This window comes from Schistocerca piceifrons, chromosome 2 (assembly GCF_021461385.2).
Source record: "Schistocerca piceifrons isolate TAMUIC-IGC-003096 chromosome 2, iqSchPice1.1, whole genome shotgun sequence".
Taxonomy (NCBI): Eukaryota; Metazoa; Arthropoda; class Insecta; order Orthoptera; family Acrididae; genus Schistocerca; species Schistocerca piceifrons.
Genome location: NC_060139.1, coordinates 678,515,190 through 678,531,126, shown reverse-complemented (window position 1 = coordinate 678,531,126; position 15,937 = coordinate 678,515,190). Strand labels below are relative to the sequence as shown.

At 44.8% G+C, this 15,937-nt stretch overlaps 1 protein-coding gene across 1 annotated transcript in view; it reads left to right on the top strand.

The window, feature by feature from the left end:
• Positions 1–15,937, top strand: part of LOC124776493 (SH2 domain-containing protein 4B-like) — a 608,338-nt gene that overhangs the window by 561,099 nt on the left and 31,302 nt on the right. The window contains exon 2 of the mRNA XM_047251508.1: positions 8,790–8,958. Coding sequence (XP_047107464.1) covers positions 8,790–8,958 — 169 coding nt within the window. The remainder of the gene's footprint in view (positions 1–8,789; positions 8,959–15,937) is intronic.

Sequence of the window (15,937 nt, the reverse complement as noted above, 5' to 3'; positions counted from 1 at the left end):
ATATGCTTACAGGCCGTTGCGTTATCAAAGGACCCCACTCGAAATTCGGACTAGTTAGGTAGTACAAAGACATTACGTCCCCACTGGTTCCGAAATATATGCTTACAGGCCGTTGCGTTATCAAAGGATCCATCTCAGTATTAAATAATTCATTGTACACTCATCAAAACGGGCAGGCCGGAATCTGAGCACCACTACTTCCAAATAAGAGTGTCTTAACCAATGCGCAATCTCTATAGTGCGTTAACCAACCGCACATTATTTATTTTGTGTGATGTGCATCTGACAAATGGCTCTATTAGCATTCCATTCTAAACAGTTCGCAGCTCTGCGTGTGTTTTAGTTGAATGCTGCCGAGGACACCAATAGGTATTGGGTTGGTGCCGGAGTTCGTTGCGTTTTTCCTTAAGTATACAGATACACCTAACAGAGACTTTGGTCATTAATAAAATATTCTCATTCACTATTTACACCAGTCTGCCAACGCTGGGGTAACTTTTCGATTCCCAGACTGTAGAAATCACATGGTTTTGACGCGAATAACTCATCGAGCCTTGTTCGCAGCGCATTTTCATCCGGAAAGGAAGTTTCTTGAAGGTTATTCGATAGAGAGGGGAAAAGGCGAAAATTTGTAGGCGCAAGGTCAGATGAGTAAGGTGGTTGGAGAATGACTTCCCCACCCAACTCCTGTTTAGTGTTTGTCAGTCTAGCGGAATGCAGGCGGTGTGTTATCGTGGAGTAGCGTCACTTCACGCAGTCTTCCTGGTATTTGTTCTTGGACTGCGTCCGAAAGAAGTCTCAGTTGTTGACAATTATGTCAGCAATGATGGTTACACCTCGGGGAAAGCAATTTGTAGTACACCATGCCGTCGCTATTTCACCAGATGCATAACATTATCTTTTGTAGATGCGCCCAAGTATTTGTACGGGGAGTTGCTGCTATGTTTGGGCCAACCATTCCTTTCTTTTTCTTATGTTAGCATAAAGAAACCATTTCTCGGCCGGCCGGTGTGGCCGTGCGGTTCTAGGTGCTTCAGTTTGGAACCGCGTGACCACTACGGTCGCAGGTTCGAATCCTGCCTCGGGCATGGATGTGTGTGATGTCCTTAGGTTAGTTAGGTTTAAGTAGTTCTAAGTTATAGGGGACTGATGACCACAGATGTTAAGTCCCATAGTGCTCAGAGCCATTTGAACCATTTGAACCATTTCTCGTCAACAGTAACAATACAGAATAGGAATCGTCGGTGTTGTTCACGAGCCAGTTGATGACGAACAAGCCGAGATGCACATATGGCCACCCGCCGATTTTTGTGATTTTGGCTTAAAGCGTGGGGTACCTATTCACCTGATTTGTGAACCTTCCTCCCTCCATACAAGTGTCACACGATAATGGAATGATCACAGTTCATCACATCTGCCAGTTCTCGAGTACGCTGACGTGTATCATTATGAGTTAATGGGGTTAAACAATATTCATCAAACTCCGAAGGTCTTCCTGAACATGTAGAGTCACTAATTTCAACATGAACCTCCTAAAGACGAGGAAACAATTTTCTTGCCGTGCTCTGTAAAATTTGGAAGTTTATGGTAAGATCTTACGGGGCCAAACTGCTGAGGTCCCTAAGCTTACACACTACTTAATCTAACTTAAACTAACTTACGCTAAGGACGACACACTCACCCATGCCCGAGGGAGGATTTGCACCTCCAACGGGGCGAGCCGCGCGAACCGTGGCAAGGCGCCCAAGACCTCTCGGCTACCCCGCGCTGCCCGTGCTCAGTCCAGTGGCATCAACCGTATAAAAGGCGCAAATGTTTCTAGCTCCCTCCGCTGCTGTCACCCCTTTATTGATCTCGAACAGAAGAATATGTCGTAAATGTTCCGATTTCTCCACTTGGCCCTCCATTTTCTAGCGCCTACAGCTCCATTCACTATCTCCAAATGACAAAATGAAAATATGTAAACTCAAATATCAACAGCGAACTACAAATGAAAAATGACAATCGATAAACAAATCCATAGAAACCGGAATACCAACGTGCAAAACAAAACCCCTACGAACTACCGAGCGAGGTGGCGCAGTGGTTAGACACTGGACTCGCGTTCGGGAGGACGACGGTTCAATCCCGCGTCCGGCCATCCTGATTTAGGTTTTCCGTGATTTCCCTAAATCACTCCAGGCAAATGCTGGGATGGTTCCTCTGAAGGGGCACGGCCGGCTTCCTTCCCCATCCTTCCCTAATCCGATGAGACCGATGACCACGCTGTCTGGTCTCCTTCCCCAAAAACAACCAACCCTACGAACTTTTGCACTAATCTAACATTTTCATATCTAAATACTTCTGGTGCATAGTTAGAAGTTACTGTTGCTACAACGAAGACACTGGCCCGAAAATGACATTACAGTACCTCCCCTGGAATATGGAGGACAGAGGTTTTTATTCATTATAGAATTCTCAAAGACTTCTAGAACTGATTTCCAGTTAGTCTGTTAAACCTCTCGTTTAGCCAATCGTAGCATTACTTAATTTAGTTTTTGTCGCAAAACACGTCTGCAAACTGACCGACTCATTTACATAAGAAGTGGCAATTTTGTACTCTTCCCCCGCCATCGCCCCCTACATTTCTGCTGACTACCATGACACCTCCTTTTGGTCGATTATTATGCTGTTAGATGAGAGATTTGCCCTGCACAGTGGCCGGTACTGCTGTGGCAGCTTGAAAGACAAATCGGGCCCTGTCTTGCATGTGGCGCAGCTATTAAGATAGGACTCCGCCTTCCTCGAGAAAGAGCACCAGAGATAAGAGGAAAAATTCGTCGTCAAAAGACTTCTGTCGCTGCATCGTGGCCCACATCTGAAGGCACGTCATTTTACGTGTCTATAAAGGGCATCACATTCATGATGGCCGCCCTTACAGTCCCTGGGCGCGTATTCTTCTACGACAGCTCATTGCAAGCGCAGAATATCAAATTCTGGAGGTGAGCAGTCACATGGTGTGTGTATGTCTTATAAGGTATTATAGCTTACATCAAACTTGTGGCTGCATGTGTGGAAGTGAAAACAGAACTACCGGCATCCGGCCTAGCGTATCGGTATGCCAACCGCTTAAGAGTCTGAAACAGGTTGGCCGTCACGCACTCACACTGCACGCTGTGGCTACAAGCAAATCAAGTGCTTGGAGGTAATTTATTTGATGTGGCTAGTCAGTTCGTACCAAAATTACGTCACTGATAGTGACAGGGTTTGCGATGAGAAAATCTTACGGAAAAGTCGCCGGTTCTCTGATTTCTCTTCAGGTTTCTTTTGATATACTTCGTGTAACACAAACTTTAATATTGTGTGTAACTGTAAGGGTAACGGGCAATGAAAAACAGTACGCTGTGGCAGTTAAAACATTGTCATTACGTGTTTATACAAACATACAACAGAAGATATTGCATTACCATAGAATATGTCAAAGGGTTAAATGTGTGACACGCGTGGACTTTCTTCAGCAAGTGAAGAAAAAGTAAAGCGACAGTGTCTTGCATTTGCAAGAAGCCTCTACGAATATGCACAACGCAGAATGAAACAGCACGCTTACACTTCAAGTAGAAGACCGTGTCGTGCGAATGAAAAACTGCTGAAAGAACGACGCTTTTGCGATAACCACCTTGGTGTGGGATTCTACATCTACACCTGTACTCCGGAAGCCGCCTTATTGTGAGTGACAGAGGGTATTTTTTCCACTATCCTATCGGTAAACTTCTGCATTATCTTTAACCTCTCTGATTTTCTCTTCGTGGCCCAATGGGAGGAAATAATACGTTGCTCGACTCGCCTTGAAAGGTCAAAAATGGCTCTGAGCACTATGAGACTTAACTTCTGCCGGCCGTGGTGGCCGAGCGGTTCTAGGCGCTACGGTCCGGAACCGCGCTACCGCTACGGTCGCAGATTCGAATCCTGCCTCGGGCATGGGTGTGTGTGATGTCCTTAGGTTAGTTAGGTTTAAGTAGTTCTAAGTTTTAGGGGACTGATGACCTCAGAAGTTCAAGTCCCATAGTGTTCAGAGCCATTTGAACCATTTTTTGAGCTTAACTTCTGAGGTCATCAGTCCCCTAGAACTTAGAACTACTTAAACCTAACTAACCTTCGGACATCACACACATCCATGCTCGAGACAGGATTCGAACCTGCGACCGTAGCGGTCGCGCGGTTCCGGACTGTAGCGCCTAGAACCACTCGGCCACTCCGGCCGGCCTCTTGGAAAGTACTCTCTCGGAATTTGAACAGTAAACCTTTCTCTGATGCACAACTCCATAGATTTAGTGTTTGACACTGGAGTCTCTTGAGCATCTCTGTAACGCTCTCGCGACGATCCCGTGACGGAACGCGTCGCTCTTCTTCGGATCTTCTTCTTCTTCTCTCTCTCTCTCTCTCTCTCTCTCTCTCTCTCTCTCTCTGTCTCTCTCCCTCTCTTTCACTCTTCTTTTAACCCAACCTGGTAAGGACCTCAGAATCATCACCATCGTCTTCTTCTTCTTCTTGTTCTCTCTCTCTCTCTCTCTCTCTCTCTCTCTCTCTCTCTCTCTCTCTCTCTCCCTCTCTTCTTTTAACCCAACCTGGTAAGGACCCCAGAATCATGAACAACACTCAAGACTTTGTCGAAAAGTATTTTGTAAGTTAATGTTCCAAGCAGCAATGCGCCGACCATTACCGAGAAACTGAATAATTGCAAAACTGAGTGCAAAATAGCATCCCGTGTCTCACATTACACAATTTACGATTCTGACCTGAAGTAATAGCAGAATACATGCCCGACGTCTTCTTCGAATATCTGTTTGGTAACCATTATCCTGGTCAGGCGGTATGTGGCGGGCCGTGCGCTGCAAATAAAGCCACTAATAATCAGTAGTTATATTGGTAGACAGCTTATGCGTGACTGTTATTGTTGTTGTTGTTGTTCGATGCAGCACTCCATGCTACTCTATCTTGTGCAAGCTTCTTCAACTTTGCATAGTTACTGCAACCTACGTGCATTTCAACCTACTTACTGCACTCAATCTTTTGTTTCCTCTTCAATTTTTACGCTCTTAGCTTCCATCTACTAACATAGTAAATGTTTCTTAATCCCTCAAGATGTATCCTATCAACTCTGATCCCCTCTTTCATTCAAATTGTCCCATAAACTTCTTGTCCTACTGTTGGATTCAGCAGCTCCTCATTAGTTACCCAGTCGGCTAACCAACCTTCAGCACTCTCCTGAAGCATCTCATTTCAAAAACGTATATTCTATCCTGTATTAAAATTTTAAAAAATGCACAAAAATCTTTTACTGCCTAGACCGCAATTTACATTAGACACTTAAAACGTGATGACTGCTTTCGGTTGTGTATAATAACCATCTTCAGATCTGTAAATAAGAAGAAAAAGAAATTGTCCGAGAAAAATTCTTAACAAAGTAATATACATTCGTAGGCTTCCACAACACATGTCATTTTGGATAAAATAACCGCTCTGAAGAGGGCCGCAGCAAGCCAGTCGACACGTCGCCAATTTAGTTGTTTTAGTAGTTTACAATGACACAGCCCAATACCCAAAATTATGTTATCCCAAAAAAGTAATACACAGTTCAAAAATATTATAACCGACGCAATATATATAGGGAGAGCCTACACCATTTGTAAAATCAACATACATCATAACCAAGTTTGCAGCGTTGTGTGGATAGTAATTTACTGCTTTCAAAGTAACCTACGGCCAATGGCCTTGCCGCAGTGGTAACACCGGTTCCCATCATATCACCGAAAAGCGCTGTCGGGCTGGGCTACCACTTGGATGGGTGACCATTCGGTCTGCCGAGCGCTGTTGACAAGCGGGGCGCTGTTAGCCCTTGTGAGCCAACTGAGGAGCTACTTGACTGGGAAGTTACGGCTCCGGTCTCGTAAACTGACATACGGCCGGAAGAGCGGTGTGCTGACCACATGCCGCTTCAGAGCCGCATCCAGTGACCCCTATGGGCTGAGGATGACACGGCGGCCGGTCTGTACCGTTGGGTCTTCATGGCCTGTTCGGGCGGAGTTTAGTTTAGATCTTTTTTTTAAAATAACCACCATTCAAATCGTTAATGCAGGTGAATATGCATTGAACAGTATCAGTAGTGAATCTCATGCAAAAACATGAATTCATGTTAAAACGCAATCAGACTAAGACAATACTGACACGAAAAGCATCATCAAGTGCAAGCCAGGTCGTAACCCTGCAGAAATAAACATCTGGTCCAAACTGTTTATCGCCCATATCACAGTTCTGTACAATGATACACTCCATGCCTTCAGAAACCACCCTTCCAAACAAATGAAATTTACATTCGAAGCTTAAAAGTTCCTTTTTTTCGGAAATGCTCTCCTTGCTATTGCCGCTCTGAGTTTTATATCCTCTCTCCTTCGGGCGTCATCAGAACATAGTCCACCTACTGTTATTACTGCGTCATTTGCTAATAAGTGGAGTATGACAACTGTGTGTGGCAATATAGACCGATGCACCGACGCTCTCTTGCACAGAAGCCTGGTATAGTCCTAGTTCGAGCAAACGATGACTTAATCACTTGCCTAAAGTCCACTTTGGCTCTTCTTGGCGCCGAGTCCTCAGATATCATCTTGAGGTACTGGCTAGTTGCTGAGTGGAGCCATGTGTCTGATTTTATTCACGTGTGACGGATGGCTGTCCATCTAGGAGCTATCTGTTAGACGTAAGGGGAACGTATAACATAGTCGTTGTCGAGTGCGCCCTTCTGGTGTTTGGCTTTAACTATGTTGCGCCTGATTCGTAAGCTGATCGGCGCTGTTCGCCGTAGGTCGTCTCCTGTATTTTCTGGATGGCACAGCACTCTTGTTTCGCTTTTGTTCATATTCATTTTATAATTTCTTTTGAAGACACAATCCATTTCATTGAACTGCTCTTCCTTTTCTCTGCCTATTATTATTTTTTTTAAAAGAAAACTGCCCTAGTGACAAATAGTGAATAGTGTTAAAGTCTTTAGCTGATAGCCAATTTATCTACATATATCTTCATCTACATCTATAGCTATACTCTGCGAACCACTGTGAAGTGCATGGCAGAGGGTACTTCTCACTGTGCCGGTCATTAGGGCTTGTTCCCATGGCATTCGTAAGGAGCGATGGAAAAATGATTGTTTAAATGCCCCTGTATGTGCTGTAGTTAATCTAATCTAATCGTCACGATCCCTATGGAAGCGATATGTAGCGGGTTGTAGTATATTCCTAGAGTCATTATTTAAAGCCGGTTCTTGAAACTTTGTTAGGAGACTTTCTCGGGGTAGTTTCTGCCTATCTTCAAGAGTCAGCCAGTTCAATTCTTTCAGCATCTCAGTGACATTATTCCGCGGGTAAAAATAAAAAAAAAATAAAAAGTAAGTCTCTTTTGTAGACTGATTACATTTCCTAATATTCTACCAGTAAACCGAAGTCTGCTACCTGCTTTATCCATGACTAAGCCTATGTGTATGCTTCACTTCATGTCCCTACTAAGTGTTACACACAAGTATGTGTATGAGTTTGCAGATTCCAAATGCGACTTGCTATTATTGTATTCATAGGATACTATGTTTTTCTTTCGTTTTGTGAAGTGCACAGTTTTATATTTTTGAATATTTAAAGCAAGCTCCCAGTCATTGCACTACTTCCAAATCTCATTGACATCTTCTTTCAGACTATATTTCGTTGTAGACAACGCACATCTGAAAAAAGTCTGACGTTGCTATTAATATTGCCCACAAGATCATTAATATACATTATGAAAAATTAGAGACCAAACGCGCTGTTACTTCCACATGTATCGATGACTCTCCATTTAAGATAACATGCTGCGTCGTCCCTACCAAGAAGTCCTCAATCCAGTCACATATTTCGTCTGATACCCCATGTGCTCGTACTTTCAATAATAAACGTAGTCAGATATTTTTGGGAGATCGAAAAATACTGCATCTGTCTGACTGCCTTGTTCCATGGATTTTAGGATGTCATGTGAGAAAAGTGAGAGTTGGGTTTCACAAGATCTATGTTTTCTAAAATAGTGCTTGTTGGCATGGAGGCGGTCGTTCTGTTCAAGATAACTCATTATATTTGAGCTCAGAATACGTCCTAAGGTCCTACAACAAATGGACTTCCAGGACATTGGACAAGTGTGACATGCGCTTTCTTCCAAGCACTGGGTACAGTATTTTGTTCGAGGGATCCACGATAGATTATAGTTAACAGACGGGCTAACTCAGCTACGAATTTGGTATAGGCATTTCATGACTCCCTGGAGTTTTTCAGTTTTTACGATTTCACCTATTTCTCAACGCTACTGACACTAACATTTATTTCACTCACCTTTTCAGTAGTACGAGAATTAAACTGGGCAGTTCTCCTGGGTTTTCCTTTGTAGACGAACATTTGGAAACAGAATTAAACATTTCCTCTCAACTTAAGTTCCATTCTCGTCCTTGAGTGACTGGACACCAACTTTGGTGCCATTAACAGCCTTTACATATTACGAGAATTTGTTCGGATTTTGTGAAAGATCATAATGGAAACTGTGAGTTGGATGTTAACGTCAAAACTGCCCCTGCTGCTGCGCGAAGCAACCTAGAAACAAACGCTGAGACTTCTACATGTCCCATCTGAGGATGAGCTGATAAAGCTCGGAAACCAGTTCTTGAAAACGAAAGAAATATTTCATAAATGACTGGTGGCAAGTGTCTGGTTCAGTTACTAGCGTCGCCTTTGGTCCGCGTGTTTCAGATGCTGCAGCAGATCCTGAAGGAGATGTGGGTGGACCCCGAGCTGCTGGCGGAGCTGGACGACAACCAGAAGCAGACGCTGTTCTGCCGCATGCGCGAGGAGCAGGTGCGCCGCTGGAAGCTGTGGGACAGCCAGGCGCCCGTGCCCGAGCGGCCGCCCAGGCCGGCAGGTGGGTACCGCTCTTACACCACGCACCCGACGTGTGCAAGTCGGGTGTGGACAGAATTTGACGCTATATCCCTCAGGAGGGCGTCCAACAACTGTAACAATCAATGCCAAGGGTCACAGGTACACCAACTCGTTATTGACTTGCTCTGTTTGTGAAGCTCTTTCTCTTCAACAAATCATCCATTTTTTTTCTGAAATTGTGATCATTTGTTTGTCTGTATATATACCGGGTGATCAAAAAGTCAGCATAAATTTGAAAACTGAATAAATCACGGAATAATGTAGATAGAGAGGTACAAATTGACACTCATGCTTGGAATGACATGGGGTTTTATTAGAACCAAAAAAACACAAAAGTTCAAAAAATTTCCGACAGATGCCGCTTCATCTGATCAGAATAGCAATAATTAGCATAACAAAGTAAGACAAAGCAAAGATGATGTTCTTTACAGGAAATGCTCAATATGTCCACCATCATTCCTCAACAATAGCTGTAGTCGAGGACTAATGTTGTGAACAGCACTGTAAAGCATGTCCGGAGTTATGGTGAGGCATTGGCGTCGGATGTTGTCTTTCAGCATGCCTAGAGATGTCGGTCGATCACGATACACTTGCGACTTCAGGTAACCCCAAAGTCAATAATCGCACGGACTGAGGTCTGGGGACCTGGGAGGCGAAGCATGACGAAAGTGGCGGCTGAGCACACTTTCGTCACCAAACGACGCGCGCAAGAGATCTTTCAGGCGTCTAGCAATACTTTTTTTTGTTCTAATAAAACCCTATGTCATCCCAAGCATGTGTGTCAATTTTTTCCTCTCTATCTACATTATTCCGTGGTTTATTAAGTTTTCAAATTTATACTGACTTTTTGATCACCCGGTACATCACACCTACCGATTTCCATCCCACTCGGATAATTCTTTCGTGGTCCGTCCTTTCTTTGCCTTTGCGTGTACGTTTCATTTTAGCATGGCCTGCTTTCTTCCTCGTTAATTTGTGTTGTTTTACGATCTCTGCATTTGCTACAATCTTCTGTTTCTCTTCTTCGGAGGGGGGAGGGGGGGGGGGGCAGCTGTCCTCCCTTTCTCCATACTGGCTACAAAAAATGGTTCAAATGGCTCTGAGCACTATGGGACTCAACTGCTGTGGTCATAAGTCCCCTAGAACTTAGAACTACTTAAACCTAACTAACCTAAGGACAGCACACAACACCCAGCCATCACGAGGCAGAGAAAATCCCTGACCCCGCCGGGAATCGAACCCGGGAACCCGGGCATGGGAAGCGAGAACGCTACCACACGACCACGGGATGCGGGCTACTGGCTACACTCACCGTATGGAGTGCGAGATGCGAAGTAAGCGCGTCGATATCGTCGACATCTGACTGAGTCGCCACGCTTTAGTCAATAATAAAGTACGATTTACTTCTATAGAAGTGTAAAAGCGAATAAACACCATAAAAAATAAGCTCAACGATCTTCATAATTGTGACAAATCCAAAAACACTGCTGACTTTTAGGGGTAGAACATCATGAAAGTGGTGTGCAACAAACGTCAAATTTGGTATGAAGTGTACTGTTATTAGCGGCATTCAGTAAGTTTTTCTCGGATACTTTCGGTTGAAAAAAGTCGGGATTTGTTGTGGGTCATAGTGGAACATTCGCGCTTCAGCCCCAGTAGCTTCATGAAGTTACGATAGGTGGCAGCTAGCCTTCAAAATGGCGTCTGTAACGGAGATGCGTTCCAAGCAGACAGCTGTCACTGAGTTTGTTGCGGCGAAAAACCAGAGCATCACAGATATTCATGGGTGCTTGCCGAGTGCCTACGGAGACCTGGCAGTGAACAAAATCACGGTGAGTCCTTGGGGAAGGCATGTGTCATCATCGCAACGGGGTCGCGCAAACCAGTCCTATCTCCCGCGTGTCGGCCGGCTGAACACAGCTGTGACTCCTGCAGTGTTGGAACGTGCGGACACTCTCATTCGAGGTGATCAGCGGATCACACACACGTTGCTGCTCAACTCGACGACACACAAGTCTGCGTGCCCGAGAGGCGCTCGCAAAACTTAGCTGGAGTGTTCTTCCTCATTTACCCTACAGCCCGGATGTCGCACCTCCCGACTGCCACCTGTATGGCCCAACGAAGGATGCACTCCGCCAGAAGTAGGACGTGGATGATGGGGAGGTTATTGTAGCAGCAAGACATTGGCTCTGACGTTGACCATTAGAATGGTACCATGCGGGTATAAACGCCCTCTGTCAGGTGGCGTAAGGCCGTCGCATTGAACGGAGTCTATGTTGAGAAATAGGATTTTGTAGGCAGAAGACTGGGGAATAAAATGGTGTACTGGAATCCTTAATAAAAGCAGCCTCCCTTCATAAAAAAATGTGTTGCATTGTTTACTGAACGCCCTTCGTACATGCTTGGAGGTGCAAATGATTTAACTTTTAAGCACACAGCATAGAGTAGGCAAGAGTAACGCCAACAACAGTCTGTTTATAAGGAAAGATTATGCAGCGGAATATCTGATTGTGAAATCGCATTTGAATGTTGGTTAGTTGTGAGAAGATCTCGCTTTCTCGTGTAAAAAGGAAATTGTCTACCAGCACGCAGATCATGGTGTATCAATACTGCTGTTTATCGTTCCGCGATAATGCTGTTCGCGTTGGTCGGGATACCACTACCGTCGTGCTATTATGGATTCGATAGGTCCACAAGAGCCGTACTGAATGTCATGCAGAACCTCAACGGTCTCGCACGACAAACACTCGAGAGGACAGACCTGGTGTTTGCTCTGTCAAGTAGGCTATACAAACAGCAGCGCTGAGTGGCCGCGCGGTTAGAGGCGCCGTGTCACGAATCGCACGGCCCCTCCCGCCGGAGGTTCGATTCCTCCCTCGCCCATGGGTGTGTGTGTTGTCCTTAACGTAAGTTAGTTTAAGTAGCGTGTAAGTCTAGGGACCGATGACCTCAGCAGTTTGGTCCCTTAGGACTTCACACACATTTGAACATTTGATATACAAACACGTTATTTAGCATGACTCAGGAAATGGGATTATTTGCGGCAAGACAAGTATCTACAAAGACAGTGCGACGACGTCTAGATCACAATGGACTGTCTGAACGTCGACCATAATTGCAGCTTCCTTTGAAGAGGCAGCGGAGAGAGGCATGCGGACAGTGTGCGTCCAACAACACTGCACACAAAGCTACCACTACGCTGTCTTTGCAGAAGAGGCTCAGTTCAGCATCACGTAGGAGATAGACGTCTGTAGAGGCTTCGTCACAGTCATACGCGTGTAGCACCTGGAATGATGCTAGGGGTTGCGACTGGGTCCCTAACATGGTGACCTCTGGCTAGCGTAGATTCCTGACGCCTTAAGACCGGTGCCTGCCGAATCTTCGAGATCTCTATGGTGTTATCTTTCAACATGATAGCACAAGACCCCATGTTACCCGTACCTTGGACATAATACGATACAGGAGGTGTTCGACTATTGCCACGGCTAACACATTTTAAGATCTCTCAGCCATTGAAAACATGTGGTCGTGGGTTGCGAAGAGACTCAAAACACCGCCAGTCGCCTGCCATTAGGATTGAGGAACTCTGGCATAGAGTAGAAACAGCTTAGAATGATGTACCTTGTCTGTCATCCAAACGCAGTTCAACTCCATTCCCAGACTAAGTTTCTCACTCCATGTACTCAACCGTGTATTCTTCCTACTACATACACCAGAAGCAAAATTGTGTTATTTGTTATCGTTCCTGGTGTGCAAGTTAATGGGCAGAAGTATACATACAGGGTAATTCATCTACCCCTACCGGTGGGTTGTATGCAACCCACATTGCCTTCAAAAACCACACGCTAGTTTTTCATATCCTCTAGCTCGCTTTGTGCAAACTGTAGGTCCTACAGTAAAAATGAGCAAGACCTTTTTTGGGGCAAATTTAATGTAATTAACTTTTGTACTGGGATACGTTTTCGCTGAAGACCACGGTTTTCGAGTGATTCAAGAAAAACGTTCAAAAGTGACCTTCAAATACGCCTCCACCCCCTATTCACCTCTCACCAGTTAGGACTTCCTCCAACCACTGTACAAAAATTTCCGACTACACGAAGTATTCCCGATATTCGACATTTTTGGTCTCTAACGATTGGGCTATTACACCACCAGCAAGCATAGTTGGTTGTTTCGTTAACATTACTGATTTAAACATACCCGTGATGTTAGTGAAAGAAAAACGATTTTTGTAAAGGTTACCCTAAAACTAATTACGTTGACAATTCGATCCAGGCGTAACCTTTACAAACACAGCACTTTCGTAGCCAGAAAGCTTGACGAATACAACGATGTAATTGTTTATTTTGCAATGCTAAAATTCACAAAATTGTTAAATAAAATTTACACCAACGTCAGTTTTACGAGTGGTAAGTGCTCAACGAAGCCCGTGGCGTAATAAGACCAGTCAATGGAGGCCAAATACGTCGAAAGTTGGGAATAATTCCTGCACTCGCAAATTTTTTTACATTGGTAGCAGGGATTATCATGAATTACATACTACAAATCCAGGTCAGAGGGGGCTGAGTGTGGGAGTGGGAATGCATTTGTAGGTCACTTTTGTGCATTTTTCTTGAAAAACACGTAAACTACAGCCTCTAACAAAAACCTATCCCAGTACAAAATTTTTTATTTCTACAATGGTTTACATCGGTTTACAGCTTGAACATTAGCTATTTTTCGACATAATCACCATTTCTGTCGATATATTTTTGTAGACACTGTGGCAGTTTTTGTATGCCCATGCCATACCAGCTCGCCGCCATGCTGTTCAGAAAGTTATGAACCTCTTCTTTCACCTCGTCGTCGGAGCTGAATCGCTGGGACCACAATTAACGCTGACAGGTACTGTGAGACCCAGAAAAAACTCAATCGGGCAATTCAGAACCGGAGAAGAGGAATGTTGAGCAAGGGCGTACACATTCTCCATGCCAACGCTCGCCCACACATCGCTCGGCAAACAGTTGCTCTCCTGCAACAGTTTCAGTGGAACATGATCACCCACCCACCCTGTAGTCCTGACTTGGCGCCCAGTGACTATCAACTGTTCTCTAGGTTAAAAGAACATTTGGCCAGAAAGCGAGTCAGCTCCGACGACGAGGTGAAAGAAGAGGTTCATAATTTTCTGAACAACATAGCGGCAAGTTGGTATGGCATGGGCATACAAAAACTGTCACAGCGTCTACAAAAATGCATCGACAGAAATGGTGATTATGTCGTAAAATTGCTAAATGTTCGAGTTGTAAGCTAATGTTAACCATTGTAGAAATAAACAGGCCTATGTACTTATAAAAAATAGGAGACCTTACTTTTGGGATTACTCTCGTAGTATCTCTTACCTATGAGACTGGAGACATAGCATCAAACTTTCGAAAAAAAATCATCCACAATCCACACAGTCCCAAAGATAGCAAGCATAATGTACTCAAAAACCAAGACGGGACAATAAGAATGGAAGATCAAGAACAGAGTGCTCGAATTGAAAAGGATGTTCGACAGTGATACAGTGTTCAGCCCCTACTGTTCGGAAGGAGGGGAGTAAAAAATGAAAGCTCTGCCAGTCTGGTCACAGGCTGGTTAGTCGGAACCAACCGACTGCCATGTCACCCATCAGCCGAAGGTGTCACTTGAATGAAATATGGAGAGGCATATGGTCAGCACACAGCTCACCTGGCCATTGTTGGGTTAGCGTCCTGGAGCCGGTAATACTCGGTCGTGTCGTTCAGTTGGCATCACAAGGCTGAGTAGTGTGATACCATAGATCGATTCCACCTTCACTGGCGTCCCGAAATTGGCAACGAAAGTGCACGTTTCCGACAGAGGCAGACAGAGGTCGAGCGGGAACCGACGGATCCAATGATGTGCGCCTGCTGACCCACGCCTTCAGCAGTTCTGTCTACGCTTGCCCTCTGCCGCTGCGGTATAGGATAGGTGGTGGCCTCTCAGTGGCAATCTTTGACAATCTTAGTCACTCTTGACAGTTACTCGTGGGACCCTCACGCTCTTTTGACACGACTGGACTTTATTGCTGTTTGTCCTTCTGTAGCCGGCCGGTGTGGCCGAGCGGTTCTAGGCGCTTCAGTCTGGAACCGCGCGACCGCTACGGTCGCAGGTTCGAATTCTGCCTCGGGCATGGATGTGTGTGACGTATTTAGGTTAGTTAGGTTTAAGTAGTTCTAAGTTCTAGGGGACTGAAGACCTCAGATCATAAGTCCCATAGTGCTCACGGCCATTTGAACCATTTTGTTCTTCTGTAAAGTTTCTTTGCAATACTTGAACAAAACTACAAGTTCACTAAAACTTTTGTTTATTGTATTTGCGTGTTCGCTAATCATTTCTGCTCCTGCCCAGTTTCCTTGGGACGACAGGCGCTGTACCACTCTGTAGCCCACCTCTCCTTACCGTGGTGTACAAAGTCGTACACAACAAGAAGACCCTGTTCCAGTTCTCTACCAAGTGAACATCTCTGGGGATGCGAGGAGTCAAACATGGGTTCTCCACTTGGCAGCCATTTCGCTGGCCACTGGGCTACAGTTCGAAGAAGCGATGACGGTAATGAAAGAAAATTCAGGCTGAAAGAATATCAACGTAATACTCGCTGATGACGTTGCTACCCTCACTGTAAGTGAAAAAGAATTACAGGGCCCGTTGAATGGGATGAACAGCGTAATGAGTACAGAATACGGATTTGGATGTCAAATTGAAGAAGGTAACGAGGAGTATCAAAAATGAGATTAGCGGTAAACTTAACATCAAAATTGGTGTCCACGACACGGTCCAAGTGGAGAATCGGTTATCTTGGAATCAAAGTAAAACATGATGGATGAAGGAGAGCGGACATAAAAAGCACACTAAAACAGGCAAAGACAGCATTCCTCGCCGAAAGAAGTCCACTACTATCAATAATCGGTTTTAGTTGG